Consider the following 16,567-nt stretch of genomic DNA (forward strand, 5'->3'; position numbering starts at 1 on the left):
CCTATAGATAAGGTCTTCCTTGTAAAGCCTAACAAAAGCCTCTGTCACAGCCTTTGATCTTTTCTCATCCATTGTGAAGCACTGAAAAGAAGAAAAAGTAGCAAATCACATATATAAGGGGAGGAAGAGAAAAACAATAAGGGCACGTTTGGCATGTGAAATGACTATTTTATTGGGAAAAAGTACAGCTATTATAGGGAAAGGAATAAGCTTGAATGAAATAGTTATTTCTATTCTTTAGTTTGGTTATAACACTGGAATAGAACACTAAAGATGTACCATTATTTGGCACAACTCAATACGCTTGTGAATGAAATTAATTTTTTTTTTTTATATATATAATAAATTTTTTTTGATAAGTAAATTTAGTCTTATTGAAAGCATAAAGCGCCCCTTAGTACACTGAAAGTATACAAAAGGAAACACCTAACTAGGAATAGAAAAACGAACAAAAAAATCAGCAAAGCTAATCGATAATGGAGACAAAAAAGCCACTGTCCAAAAATACAGCGTATGAAAAAACGAAGTTAAAATATCCTCCATGGAACTCTCCAAATTTATTTCCTTCCAAACACCCCACAAAATGCAAATTGGCACCATCTTCCAAATCGGAACACTCATCAGCCTTCCAGACTTCCACCAACAAGCAAACAAGTTGGTAACTCTTCTAGATATAACCCAAGACATACCAAAACGAATAAAAATGTTATTCCACAGAATGGAAGCCACATCACAGGGAAGAAGAAGGTGGTCCACAGATTTCTCATCTCTCTTACACAAGCAACATCTATCACAATGATGATAAGCCTCTTCCTGAGATTGTCCACAATAAGGATCTTGCCTATGGCTGCCGACCAAGCAAAAGAAGCCGCCCTCGAAGGAGTCTAAGTCTGCCACACACTCTTCCAAGGGAAGCGCCTACCTTCAGAGCAAACCAATGAGCTGAAGAATGACTTGACCTTGAACAATCCATTCTTGGAAGACCTACCAAAGCCTATCTGCACGATCTCTACTCACCATGGCTGAGTGCAACACTTGGAAGACAGAAGCAAAGACACCCACTTCCCAATCATACGCCTCTCTAACAAAGCTCATGTTCCACTAAGTAGAACTGCCCAAAACCTCCTTGTTATCTGCAACTGATGCATCCTTCACCCGAGCAATACCAAAGAAATCGGGGAAAACTTCCTTTAGAACCGTATCCCCTCACCACAGATCGTGCCAAAATTTTGTCCTAACCCCATCCCCCACCTCAAATCTAGCAAAACCAAAGAAAGTCTCACACCCTTTCCTGATGTTCTTCCATAACCCCACTCCAAAGGCACCTACAGGCTCAAGGGAGCACCACCCGCCCCACAAGCTGCTAAACTTGAAGTCCACCGCAACTCTCCGCCAAGCATCTCTCTCAATTACAAACCGCCATAACCATTTACCTAACAAAGCGCGGTTGAACATCAACAACTTCCTAAAACCCAACCCCCCTTCTGAAATTGGGGTACAAACCTTCAACCAATTCACCAAGTGATATTTGAACTCTTCACCAATCCCACCCCATAGAAAATCCCGTTGTAAAATCCCTAGAATACCGGCTAACCTTCCCACTTGATCTACATTACCCACTGGAATTAAATTTGACTTTGCCAAATTAGCCTTCAAGCCCGAAGCAGCTTCAAACAGAAGGAAGAGACTCCGCAAATAACGCAATTGAGAAGAATGAGCACTACATAAATCAAAGTATCATCAGCAAACAAAAGATGCGAAAAAGTAGCATTACCAACTTTGAAACCTTCCAGCAAACCCCTACTGACTGTAGCAGAAATCATACGGCTTAAAGTCTCCATCACAAACACAAACAAAAGGGGTGACAGAGGATCCCTTTGTCTCAATCCTCAGGAACTACTGAAAAAACCATTAGGAGAGCCATTGACTAACACCGAAAACCGCACAGAAGAAATACAATGAGCTATCCACGAACACCATTTTGCACAAAAGCCACACCTCCTCAGCATATGCAAAAGAAAATCACAATTTACATGATCATATGCTTTTTCCAAATCCATTTTACATATGACGCACGGCACCCCCGATCTTAATCTACTATCAAGGCATTCATTTGCAATAAAGATCGGATCGAGGATCTACCTCCCTTCGATGAAAGCACTCTAAGATTTGGATATGACCTTCTCCAAAACCGACTTCAATATGTTTGCTAGAACTTTAGCAATAATCTTGTAAACTCCTCCCACAAGACTAATAGGCCAAAAGTCTTTGAGGGAAATAGCACCAGGAATCTTTGGAACAAGCGAAATGAACGAAACATTCAGGCTCTTCTCAAACAAACCTCTAGCATGAAAGTCCTCAAATACCTTCATAATGTCCAAACTCAAGACATCCCAGCACGCTTGAAAGAAAGCCATAGATAAACCATCAAGACCCAACGCCTTATCACCATTCATAGCTAACACTACTTTCCTAACCTCATCCTCCTCAAAAGCTCTCTCCAACCAACTGGCTTCAGACTCCAAAAAAGAATCAAAGGAAATACCATCCACCATAGGCCTCCGCCTACACGACTCAGTAAAGAGCTTTTGATAGAACTTCCACATGCTCGCCTATTTCTGTCTCCTTGTACCTCCAATCAATAAGGAGTCTATTGAGTCTATGGAATGAAAGAATTTATTACACTTATCCCCTTCCTTTAACCACATCACCCTCGATTTCTGCCTCCAACTCACCTCCTCCAAAAGAGAACACCTCTCTATCTCGCTGACAATCTCTGTCTTCTTTAGTAGCTCCTCCTCAACTAAAGCCCTACTACCTTCAATAGCATCAAAGGCCTAAAGTTCTTCAAAATGCTTCCTTTTGTTCCTCTCTACATTACCAAAAACCTCTTCATTCCCTTTCTTCAAATCCTGTTTTAGGGCCTTGAGTTTGCAAGCTAAGACATAACTAGGAGACCTTGAAACGAATAAGAATCCCACCAATGTTTCACCAACCCTACAAAACCATCCACCTTAAGCCACATATTCTTAAATTTGAAGGGCCTGCTCCCGCTAGAAATGTCACCACAATCAAGAAGAATCGGAAAGTGATCTGAATAGAGGCGGGGAAGCCTCTTCTGAGAAACCACAGGAAACCGAGCTTCCCAATCTGGGGAGACTAGAAATGATCAATCCTAGACCAAACGAGAGGATCAAGAGTGAGCGACCAAGTAAAAGAGCCCCCAGATACTAATCAAAGATAAAATCAGAGAAGTCTCTCATAGCAGACATACTACCCTCTCCAAATCTTTCACTAGGGAACCAAGTTACATTGAAATCGGCCCCCTATACACCACAGCATGTTCCACCAACTTAGAATCCCCGCCAGCTCATCCCAAAGCAAACTCCTATCGATATCAGAATTCGGACCGTAAACACCTACAAAGGCCCAGACGAATCAAACCACTACATTCCTGAAGGAGACTGCGAGAGTGAACTCCCCCAAACACACATCTACCTTCTCCACCACCCTTTTATCCCACATATCAAGATGCCCCCTAGGCTCCATTGGAGTCTAAACAGCACCAATCCACATGATTCCACCTCCATAAGATGTGCACAAAACTACTCGACATACCATGAACCTTTGGTTTCTTGGAAGCAAATAATATCCACCTTCCAATCTCTGAGCAAGTTACTAATCTTTATGCATTTGCTCCTCTTGTTCAGCCCCCTCACATTCCAGGATAGAATCCTAGGCTTCATGACACAACTGGATGACCCCTCACCTTTTACCACGACTTGAGCAAAAACCTCTAGCATCGTAGTTAACAGAACTCTCCAAATTCTTGACCTCCCTTTTGCCCTTCGCGCCACCACTCGATAGGGCTCCCACCTCTTCATTACGACGTTCCTCTTCAAGAAAAGTCAAGAGGGCCAACAATTGTTGCTTATGACCCACATACGAGATCCCTACAATGGGATAAATCTCATTTGCACACTGAATGACCCAGTCAAAGTACCCCGAAAGACCCCCCGAGATTGGAGAATAGGTATTGAGAGGAGGCACCCTACCCATACTAGCTTCTCCTTCCATCTTAGCCATGTCACATAAATCCTCCCCACTTTCTGCCACTTCAATAGGCTGATCACCGTCATCCTGAAACACAACCAAATATCAACACCCGAAAGGCTGGCTGTTGAAATTCCCAGCTTCAACCCTAGATTGCAAAGATTGAGAATGCTGAAAGTGATTCAACGGCAACCCCAACCCAATCAACCCAGAGACAGCCAAATCCACTGCATAATTCCCCCACCAAACATAAGACCCACCACTGGCACTTTCTGAGCATGAACCAAGAGGCCATGACACCCGATCCCTCACATCAACCACCGCATGAAGCAGATCCTCATCCACTGTCGACACCTGAGGTAAGACTGCAGGATCGTCGACCATAATCTTACCCACCGACTGGTTCTGCTCCAAATGGACCCTCGCCAGTGACATGATGGCCCTCGACTCACCTGAAACCTCACCAGACGCCACACCCACCGGAAACAGACAAGCCGAAGGACCCACCATGAGAGGACCTCCCGAGAACACCGGCATACGCAGTGCGGCATGAGGACCACCAGAGGACGGCGACGCACCTGGGTCTCCGAACTGGCCCACATCCATCCTCACCCACGAACAGGTTGAGCTTGAAGAGGCTTGAGAAGTAAACTGGGCTGGTGATTTACCCTTTGGATCGGGCTTAAGAATAGCCTGACCCGCACCCAAGCCCAAAGTAGATTTTTGTCTATAAACAACCTTGGCTTTGGGCTTGGACCACCCATTGGGTCTTGAAGGCTCACCAAACCCTTTACCAATCCAAACTATGGATTCTCCACTTGTGAGCTGTGAGCCCAAAGCACTCTTCAGCAGGCACATAGGATTCAGACTTAACAACAGGGCTTGATTAGACACACTGCCCAATAACCCATCTACCCTCTCTATACAGGCGCCAACTTTTTCTTTTTTTGATGACGATGAACCCCTTCAAGGTAGAGTCACTTCATGTACCCAACCCTGTCAGGTAAACCTCGAGCCCATGTAAAGTGCCCCCTCCACACGAATCGGGTAATACTCCAGCTTCGCCGACAGGCTAGCCCCAAAGAATTGCTTGCACCCAAGGGGATTCAAACCTTAGACCTCATGAAACTACCACAAAAACCAATGGCCTTACCACTTGAGCCAATTTCTTCTTTTAGCTTCAGTAACATCTCTCTAAGACTTAGAAAACCAAAACTATCACCAAAATGGTTGCTCATGTCGGGGATTCGAACCTTAGACCTCATGGAATTACCACAAAAATCAAGGCCCTTACCACTTGAGCCAATTTCTTCTTTTAGCTTCAGTAACGTCTCTCTGAGACTTAGAAAACCAAAACTATCACCAAAATGGTTGCTCATGTCAGGCGCCCCAAAGGTTGGGTAGTCTTCGCCAAAGCCTTATCTATGAATCGGAGCGTGGGCATTCTTTGCCGGATCTATGAATATGCATTTGCTCAACACCAAAATTTGGCCAGATTTGTCCGCCTGACCAGCGCCCTCCGAGCGTTCACTGACCCACTTAGGCAACCTAGCCATCGGCCCTAAAAAAGCACCAAAAGGCTCATCCAGCAGTGGTGACATCTTTGCCAGCACCTCTGCATAGCTTCTCCTTTCCCTCCACACCTAGACCTCTGTTTCTACCACCATGGGTTTGAACCCAGATCAGAAGTGCTAAAAAACCATACGTAATTCCAAGCCAAAAAGCTCCTAGCCTTTACTGGCTCTACCTTCCAGAATAAGAATCGAGTCACTCCTTCTATCACCGTTAAATTCCTCTACCTCCAAATAACCACCATGTCTGTTAAAGCATCATTCGCAAGTACCTGAGGGAACCCATGTTGAGATTGGTTCCAAAAGACCCAAAAATCTTCCACTCTTGCCAAATCCTCAAAGATGCGCACCAACCAGGCTAACTCATCCCTATCTAATAGAATAGACCTCTTCTTCCCTCTACAACACTCACGAATACGAACTCCTATTTCGCCTCCCACCAACAACAATTCAAAGTCCTTGGATTCCACTGACCAACTTCTCGAGAACCCCATGAAGACAATGATCAGATGCAACCTAACCCCCCTCCTAAAAAGGCTTCTCCACAAGATCTTGCCCAACAAGGAAGGAGTCTTCAACAATATCTCTATAAAATTTGACTAAATATTTGTTTCAAGCTCTGATCAAAGATCTTGAGTTTCTTTGTTCTTGATTGGTCCAATTGGGTGGCAACAAGAGACAATATTAAAGGCGCAGTGATCACTATTTTCAAGAAAATATGAAATCAATCTTATTAAAAAGTGTAAGGCGCCCCTAAGTACAACGGAAGTATACAAGAGGAAACACCTAATTAGAAAGAGAAAAACGAACAAGAAAATCATCATAACAAATCGACAGAGGGCACACAAAGGCCGCAGTCCAAATATACAAAGTATGGAAGAAAGAGGCTAGAATATCCTCGAAGGAGCTTGGGTCCGCCACACGCTCTTCTAAGGAAAGCGACTCCCTTCAGAACAAGCCAAAGACCAGTAGAACAACTTAACCTTGAACAGACCTCTTTTAGAGGAAACCCACCAAAGCTTATCTTCACCACCTTTTCTCATTGTAACTGAATGCAAGACCTGTAGAAAAGAAGCAAAGAGCCCCACCTCCCAATCATGTGTCTCACTAGTAAAGCTCACGTTCCACTGAGTAGAACCACCTAAGAGCTCCACATTGGCTGCAACAGAGGCATCCTTCGTCCGAGCAATACCAAATAGAACTGGAAAAGCAATCTTCAGACCCATATCCCCACACCATAGATCATGCCAAAATCTAATCCTACTTCTATCTTTTCAATAAAACCATCTTAAAATATGTTTCACCTTATAGGAAGCCCCCAACAGAGGACCAAGATACTTCACCCGCAAAGTAGACACCACACACTCTAGACAATCTTCCCACTATGTCAATGTTCCCAACAAGAATTAATTCAGACTTAACCAAGTTAACCTTCAATCCCGAGGCAGCTTCAAACAACAGGAAAAGACTTCGCAAATAACTCAACTAAGCAGGACAAGCACTACAAAAGATCAAAGTGTTGTCAGCAAACAAAAGATGAGAGACTGTAGCGTTGCTAACTGTGAAACCTTCTAACAGTCCCCTATTAACCTCAGCAGAAATCATTTGACTCAAAGCCTCCATTAGAAAAACAAACAACAATGGAGAGAGTGGATCCCATTATCTCAAACCACGGGAGCTACTAAAAAAATCATTACGAAATCCATTAACCAAGATCGAAAACCACATAGAGGGGATACAATGAGCTATACAAGAGCACAATTTCCACCCAAAAAACCGCACCTCGTCAGCATATATAACAAAAAATCCCAACTGACATGATCATAAGCTTTTTCCAAATACATTTTACAAATGACACCTGGCTCTCCCAATCTTAGGCTACTATCAAGGCATTCATTGGCAATAAGAATCGGACGTAGAATTTGTCTCCCCTTGATGAAGGCACTTTGTGACTTGGAGATGACCTTTGCCATAACCGTCTTTAATTTGTTTGCTAAAACCTTAGCAATAATTTTGTAGATACCTCCCACAAGACTAATTGAACCGAAATCTTTAAGATCTACAGCACCTGGAATCTTCGGAATAAGAGCAATAAACGATGCATTGAGACTATCCTCAAACAAACCTCCAGCATGAAATTCACTAAAGACCTTCATGATGTCCACCCTTAACACATCCCACCACGCTTGGAAAAAGGCCATAGAGTACCTTCTGTTTGCCTAGAGAGTGAAAGAAGTTTGTCATTTATTGCCTTCCATTGACCTCAAAACCCTAGATTTTTGCCTCCAGTTCACCTCCTCCATAAGAGCACATCTCTCTAACTCTCTGATAACCTCTGCCTTCTTCAATAGCTCTTCCCCACCCAAGGCCCTTCCTTCTTCTTTTTGATGAATAATAATAATTTTATTGAAGAATAAGAAAATTCATCGTACACGAAGAGTATAAGAAAAACAAGAACACCAAAGAACTAGCTGCTATACAAGAACAAGAGCACAAAAAACTAGTTGCTCTTACAATCTAGAAAACAAATCAGATCTACCAAATTCCTTGAAGAGAAGTTAGGAACATGAGCAAGGGCCTAATCCAGAAGAGATCTCATGATGGAGAATTTAATAAGTAGCACATTGGACTCACTATCCTCAAAGAGCCAACGGTTCCTTTCTCTCCAAATGCTCCACATTAAGAGGGTGGGAATAACTTTCCAAATAGCTTATCTAGGATGTCCATGCCCAAGGAGTTTCCAACAATGGAGAAGCTGAGGCACATTACCAGGTGTAACCCAAGAGACCCCAAAGCTGTTAAGCACTAAGTGCCAGATATCAATAGAAAACTCACAATGTAGGAGAAGATGATTAATAGTTTCATCTTTCTTACAAAGGCAACATTGATTAATCAGCCGAAACCTCCACCTTTCATTGTCCACCATGAGGATTCTACCCAAAGTGGTGGCCCATAAGAAGAAAGCAACGCGTGGAGGGACCTTCACCTTCCAAATGCTTTTCCAGGGGAATGAACTAGGCCCTTCACTGCTAGGAGAAGTTAACATAGTGTAGTAGCTTTTTATTGCAAAAACATGTTGGCTTGAAGGAGTCCACACCATGCTATCCATAGCTCCCGGAAATAGGTTCATAGAGTATAAAAGAGTGAAAAGAATCTAGAGATTCAATTTCCCAAGGCCCTTCCTCCAAAGCATCAAAAGCCTGAAGATCTTCCACAAGAATCCTCTTGTTCCTTTCAACATTGCCAAACACCTCCTCATCCATTTATTTTTAAAATCCAATTTCAAAGCTTTGAGCTTGTGAGCAAAGAAAAAACTTGGCAAACCTTGGAACAAATAGGAATCCCACCACTGCTTCATCAAATATGGTAACAGAGTCCACATATTGCCTCTTGACGACACAATTGAAGGCATTACTAGAAACGTATTTGATGTATACTTGTAACGTGAGTTTAGCTGAATTTTAGTTTGTTTGTCTACTTAAATTTATAGGAGACTATTTTGGAAGCATATCCATGAAACAGACAATATTATTTTGAAGAAATCTCTTGCAAACCAATAATTCGATACTTTTTTTCTTTGTGTATATTCATATGCGGTGCCACTTCAGAGTGAGAATTACCATGAGGCTGCCATTTTTACACACAGAGGGTGTCACTTCAAAGTGAGAATAACCGTGAGAGAGTGCCATTTTTACACACACACAAGAAGAGAGAGGGACTGGTTTTCTCTGTAGTGGTTTTCTCTCATTCTCTGTTGAGGGTTTTTGAGGGAAAATTAATCGATGTGCTATATTCCTACGTGAAAGGAGTAGTTATTCCTCTCCTTTTGGGAGGAATAACTATTCCATTGGAAAAAAAACTTACCAAACAACGGAATAGCTATTCCATTCGAGGGGTCCCCCAAATATCATTTGATTCGTTGATCCCCCAAAAAAGAAATAAGTAAAGTTCCATTATTGAGTGAGAAATGAGAAATTCATGGAAAGTTACACTCCCCACCGCGTAATAGTGCACCTACACGTCTTCATCAACGTTGCTTTTCAACCGGAAGGCCGAGATCTTACTATCGAGACTTTGGGCTATCCGAACACATACTTCGTGAAATGGTTCATGCACGTTTGTTGCCCCTCCACATACGAAACATGCCCCAATAGATTCATGATTGAATTAAAAATAAGTAAATAAATAACTGAAGCAATTCATCAAGAATGCAATGCTAAACCTAGGCCGAGTAAAATGAGTTACATCAAACTAAACACTAACCTCACGAGACCAGTCTAAAGAGGTACCCAAACGGCGTAACTGTTGTAAAATGGTGCCGCCATACTTGTCTTTCCATTTCCAGACCTTTCATCACAACATCATTCAACCAACAAATAAATATAGGTGAATGGACTGACCAACAAAAGAACATGAAAATCATAAAGGGAACTATTTTTTTCTGCTGGGAAGGGAGCTGATAGTAGTCGTTGGTAGTTTTTTTTTATAAGTAGTAGTCAGTGGTAGTTTGTACTCACTTCAGATACAAATCGCTCACGACCAATATCATGCCTGGTTAAATGGCTTTCACGCATTATTTTCTTTTCCACAACAACCTGAAGGAAGAAAAATAAAATTGCCTCATGTAGTACAATCGACTAACAAATATTCTATACTGTAACAAATATTCAAATACATCGACAAAGAGAGTACAAATATAGATTTGTGGCAAGGTTAACAGAAACATGAAACATGGACTATTGCCCACAGCTGCTTATTGGTAAAGGCATGTGACATAGAAAGAATTAAAGCCTGACAGTGCTATACAGGCATACAGTCCGACCTACTAACGGGTCCTCCCTAGACCCAAATTAAGTCCAAAGCCACATCAGAATGACCTGTGCAAGATATAAGGTACAGACTGCAGAGGCCCTGGATCATTTTTAGTGAACTATTGTTCAGGGAAAAAAAATAAGAAAATCAGCAACTCTGATGTGTCTTTGGGCTGAATGCTGAAGTGAAACAAAACAATGAAAAGATGAACAGGTGTATGAAGATCGTGGCCGAAAGAACATCTCATATAAAATTTGGATGCACAAAGGGCATTCCCAGTGCAAGCTTGCCACTGAGTAACATGTGGCACCAGGCCGAACACCAAAATGTCTTACAGGAGGTTGGATGAACAGAACCATTCCCAGGCCATGATGCCACTGAGTAATATGTGGCAACACTCCCCTTCTCCCCAACCCAAAAAAAAAAATGCAACTGTTTAATCTCAAAGCTACTCGTCACTGAGTAATACAGGGATGCACAAAGCTAATTGCTCACAGTTGAACGTAATACAGAAAGTCTAAAAAAACATGTAAAAGGTTAACTAACAACTTGGTCAAGGGGAAAAAGGAAGAACCTGTGTCGCAATCCCAGCATGGTCCACCCCAGGAACCCACAAGGTATTGTATCCAGACATTCTCCGCCAGCGAATAATTGTATCCTGTGTGCAGTATATACCAGTTGATACACAAAAAAAAAATAAAAAATACACCCTCAAGCAAGACAGAATGTGTAACGCATAAACATAAAATTTTGGCAACAACAGGACCTCCACAGCAGCAGTAAGTGCGTGGCCTATATGGAGGGCACCAGTCACATTTGGAGGTGGCAAGACCTGCAAAACAAAAAGAATCAATTTTTTTTAACTATTTCAAATACACCTGATAATCGGTCAAAGAAAAAAAAAAGGTACACCTGGTAATGTAATTAAAACACATTCCTCATATTATGCTATTTCTTTCAGTTAAAGACAGTTCTACTTAAGCTCAACTTGCATTCAATTTAATCAATTGGCCTCTGAATATTTCTTGGCATATTTCAAATATCTCTTCCACTCCTTTTACATAGCAAACCTCACAAGTTTAGAGTGCAATCATCAATCACTTAAAATTTTCTTCTCAGAAAGAGATCAAACCTTTTACCTTGAAAAGTGAATAAAAGAAATGCAAACCATCATCCACCATTTATTGTTCATCTATTAATCTAGGTGATGATGAATTGAGTAAAATAATACAAAGAGATGATTGTTTACCAACTAAAATTGACAAGCTCAACCCAAATCACAAGCAAACCCATTATGACCAAAACCCAATGCCACCACCATCAAAATCCTAGGAACTCTGCTATTCTATGTTGGTATGGTTGCCACCGCTACTTGAGGTTTTCTCTGCATATTCCAGTGAGGAGTTCAGCTTAATGGTCTCAGTTGTGACTTCACAGATTGAAATAAAAATGTAGCTTTAATAGTGGAATTTCCAAACTGGCCAGGAAGATTAACTGGACTGCGTACAGAAGTACATGCATTGGCAATATCTAAACAAGTTAACTGAGTTGATTCTCTATTTTATATACAAGTTTTGGCTTGATTCCAGAGAGTTGGAAACATTGTAGTCTTTTAATTGAATACTCTACAAGCAACTCAATAAACCCCTAAATCTTCAAAATTGACAAAAAAAAAAAGTTGTTTTTATTTCATAACATTGACAAACAGTAAAAGAAAAATCACATAGTAAACACATCCTCACCACAGACCCTGTGCAAAATGTAAATTTAATCAAACCACATAATCGAAGAGACACTACTTTAATTTCACCAACCACTACTAGAGGATTACCCCTTCGATTGAGGAAGTGTATTGCTATTGAAGTTATACTTTAGAGTGAACAACATAGTTCGATCCAACAAGAATTGAAGTTTCACTTTAGAGTGAAAAGTATAATCCTATCCAACAAGCCAGTTGCTAAAGATGTAAAAGCAATGATCATTAGTTCGGCTGTCACTTCTCAGCAAAGTTTAGTCATACTCTTCAAGCCCAAAGGTTCAATTGATCTAGTGAATGTTAAAACAACCCAGGATGTAGATGAAAGTTGTCCTTAATCTAATTCCACCACATAATTACTTGTTTTAATTCAGAATGTCCTTTATGATAGGGAAACGGAAAACAGATTAGAAAAAGGTCTCCTGATTACAAACTTAAATACATCCAGCAAGAAACTCACAATAACAAAAGAGGCTTTGGAGCTCTTCGCATCTGCAACAAAAAGCCCTGATTTCTCCCACCACGCATACCACCTAGATCAGCAATAAAGATTGTAAATGCTTCAATTATGATCAATTTGATACAGGAAAAGCCAAAAAGAAAAACATCATACTCACGATTTCTCTACTACACTAGGATTGTACTGCTTTGCCATTTGATGAGACATTCTTTTCTTCTCGCCAAAAGGCGTTTCAGGGTCAACAAACTCTTCAGGGTTCTCTTCCTCCCCACCACGCTTTACCATTTTCTTTTCACTCCTTTTTAGAGTATTTGGTGCTTGTTGTGCCTAAAACAAGATGGAACATAATAAACATTTTATACATTCTACAAATACATAAATACTTCATGCATTATATTATCCACACTACACAAAATAATTCTTGTTTTTACCTGCAGTTTAGCAGCTTTCTCTAAAGCCTTTTGCTTTTTCAATTCTTTCTCCCTCGCCTGGCAAAAAGGATATATTCAATTCGACCAATGATTATTTTCAAAAAAAAGCAGGTTATGACCACAAAGAAAATAATTTTCAGGAAAAAAAATGAAATCGTTTCCGGAAAAATTATTGTCCCCTCTGTTCACATTCTTCAAGAGAAGTAAGGGAGTTGTTGATGAGTTGGGGAAGTTAGAAGGGGTGTCATAACATTTTGGAAGCTTGGAGGTTAACTCCTTATGTTTAATGTGATGTATTTGGAGAGAGCAAAATGCATGGAACTTTGAAGATAGAGAGACTTCGGTGGTAGAGCTTAAAAAAGATTATATTCAACTCCTTTTACACATGAATAGCAGCAAATTTACTTTTTTTGACAAGTAATCGAAATATCATTAAAAGTGAAAGGTGCAACCCGGATATACAGAAAGTATATAAGAGAAACACCTAACTAGAATGAGAATAAAAAGAAAAAGAAACCGTGAAAATCTAAGATTTGATGATATTCTAAGCACCAAGATGTGCTGATATTCTTCCATAACCCCACCCCATACGTGCCAAGAAGCTCATTAGAACATCAGTCGCCCCACAAACTGCCAAATTTGGAGTCTACCACAACTCTCCACCACGCCTCTCTCTCATTCACATAGCAACATAGCCATTTCCCTAAGAGAGCACAAGTAAACAACAAGAAGTTTCAAACCATCAACCCTCCTTAGAAATCGAAAAACAAATGACCAGTTTAACAAGTGAAATTTGAACTCCTCACCTATCCCGCCCCATAAGAAATCTCGATGAAACTTTTTTATGCGGTTTGCAACACCCGTAAGGGAGAGGAAATAAGAACAAGAAATAACACCCTTAGACAAGTACATCATTTTCCAACCAGCCAACCGAAGCTCTATCTTCTCAATAACACCGTCCCAAATATAATTTGCTTCATGGAAGGCCCTAATGGAAGACCAAAATACTTCAAAGGCAGAGAAGAAACCAGGCAGCCCAGAATGCCTGCCAACCCATCCACATTATCCAATTACTCACAGGAACCAATTATAACTTAGCCAAATTAATCTTCAAACCGAAGATAGCTTCAAAGCATAAAAATAAAGCACACGGAAGGCGAAGAGCCAGGCTTAGCCCCACAAAAAAAAAGTGTTATCCACAAAAAACAAATGTGTTATGTCAACCACACCAGTGTGCCTAGACCCCATAGAAAAGCTTGAGAGAAATCCCCATTCACAGTAGCAGAAAGCATTCTACTCAATGCCTCCATTACAATAACAAAGAGAAAAGGCGACAAAGGATCACCCTATCTCAACCCACAGGAGCTACTAAAGATACTAGACGAACTGTCATTCACCAAGACGGAAAAACGCATTGAAGAGATACAATGTGCTATCCAAGAGCATCATTTCTCCCAATTGACATGATTATATGCCTTCTCAATATCCACTTTGCAGAGCACCCCCTGGCTTACCAGATCTGATTCTACTATCCAGACATTCATTTGCAATGAAACGGAATCAAGGATTTGCCTACCTTTAACAAATGCATTCTGGGACTTCAAAATAATCTCAACCATATTGGCAATAAGCTTGTAAACACCACTCACAAGACTAATAGGCCAAAATCCTTAAGATCAATAGCCTCGGATTTCTTCCGAATAAGTTCAATAAAGGTGGCATTAAGATTATTTTCAAACTTACTACTAGCATAAAAATCATGGAACACCCCCATAATATATGCCTTGATCACATCCCAACAAGCTTGGAAAAAAGCCATTGAAAAACCATGAGGCCTTGGCTCCTCACTATTCATGCCTCTCCTCACATAATTGTTTGCTTTTCTTCTAGTTTTGCTGATTTTTTGAACTATCGTTCTTATTTTACTCTTCAATAGGAGGTTTTCTTGTATACTTCTTATGTAAGAGGATTGCACTCTCGTCGCTTTTCTAATGAGATTAAATTACTTATCAAACAAATTCTTCAAGAGAAAATAAGTGAATAAAAGAAGAGAAAGGGGTGGGATAATGTTGCCAAGTTTTTGCGTTTTGAGGTGGGTGATGGGTCCCATATTCGCTTCTGACATGATTTATGGTGTGGAGATAGGCCTCTCAAGCTCGGTTATCCAGCTTTATTTTCTATTGCGCGTTCTCCTGATGCTTGGGTGGTGGATAATTTGTAAGTGGTAGGAGGCGTGGCTCATTGGAATGTTCTCTTTACACGCAATGTTCAAGATTGGGAGGTGAAAATGGTGATGTCCTTCTTCGAACAGTTATACTCTACTAAGGTTCGGCATGGGGAGGTTGATAGGGCGGTGTGGACTCTTTCCAAGAGGAGGAATTTTGAAGTGAAGTCTTTTTATAAAGCTTTAGTTTGTCACGAGACGACTTCCTTTCCTTGGAAGGGTATATGGCGTGTTAAAGCTCCAAAGCGGGTTGCGTTCTTGTCTGAACAGCGGCTTTAGGGAAGATTTTAACTAATGACAATTGACGTAGGCGTGGTATTGTGGTGGTAAAGTGGTGTGTTATGTGTAAAAAGCATGGGGAATCCGTTGATCATCTTCTTCTTCATTGTGACGTGGCTCGGATTGTTTGGAGTTCTTTTTATAGATTGTTTGGGGTGGAGTGGGTTATGCCTAGTAGTGTTGTGGATTTATTGAATGCTTGGGGCACTTTGCTGGGTCATGGACCTGTTCACCGTATGTGGAAGCAGAGGTTCCTCTATGTGTCTTGTGGGGCTTGTGGCGTGAGAAATTTTAGGCTTTTTGAGGATGTGGAGGTACAGGTTGGGGCTCTTTGTAGAAAGGTGCTTAATATGTTATATCTTTGGGTGTCGGCGCATAGCTTGGGTAGTATGCCGTACGCTGATTTTTTTACTTTCTTGTTCGTTTCAGTCCTCTTTTTAGGGGCTCCTTTGTATACTTCATGTGTACTAGGGTTGCGCCCCTCTGCGCTTTTTAATGAATTCTTACTTATCAAAAAAAAAAAAAGATAAAGGCAATACTTACAAAAGTAAAAAATAAATAAATAAATAAAAATTAATGAAATGAAAGTAAGTAACATTTTTTTTTTTTATAGGTAAGAGATCAAATTTATTAGAAAAGCGTAAGGCGCCCCTTAGTAAACTGAAAATATACAAGGAAAACACATAACTAGAAATAGAAAAGCGAGAGAGAAAGTCAAAAAAGGAAATAAACAAAGGATAAACATAAGCCGAAGTCCAACAATACAAAGAATGATAGAACAAAAAAATATATATATAAATAAATAACATATAAAGAAACAATCCATAAAATCATTAACAACACAGAATAAAATTAAACTTCCCAAATATAATGATTTTGCTACTCACAAATATCAGACTACCAAAAGAAGCCCCCATCTACATCCATGTCATACACAATAACCTAATCAATTTTAAAATATTTTAAAAAAACTAAAAGATA

General features: G+C 40.5%; 1 protein-coding gene across 2 annotated transcripts in view; it reads right to left on the reverse strand.

Moving 5' to 3' along the window:
- Positions 1-16,567, reverse strand: part of LOC133861797 (valine--tRNA ligase, mitochondrial 1) — a 30,324-nt gene that overhangs the window by 12,168 nt on the left and 1,589 nt on the right. For both annotated transcript variants that reach the window (XM_062297609.1, XM_062297608.1), the window contains exons 4-11: positions 13,084-13,140; positions 12,810-12,979; positions 12,653-12,725; positions 11,203-11,268; positions 11,011-11,094; positions 10,142-10,219; positions 9,888-9,971; positions 2-81 (exon numbers count right to left, since the gene is read on the reverse strand). In XM_062297609.1, coding sequence (XP_062153593.1) covers positions 2-81; positions 9,888-9,971; positions 10,142-10,219; positions 11,011-11,094; positions 11,203-11,268; positions 12,653-12,725; positions 12,810-12,979; positions 13,084-13,140 — 692 coding nt within the window. The remainder of the gene's footprint in view (position 1; positions 82-9,887; positions 9,972-10,141; positions 10,220-11,010; positions 11,095-11,202; positions 11,269-12,652; positions 12,726-12,809; positions 12,980-13,083; positions 13,141-16,567) is intronic.

This window comes from Alnus glutinosa, chromosome 2, assembly GCF_958979055.1.
Source record: "Alnus glutinosa chromosome 2, dhAlnGlut1.1, whole genome shotgun sequence".
In the NCBI taxonomy this organism is placed as follows: Eukaryota; Viridiplantae; Streptophyta; class Magnoliopsida; order Fagales; family Betulaceae; genus Alnus; species Alnus glutinosa.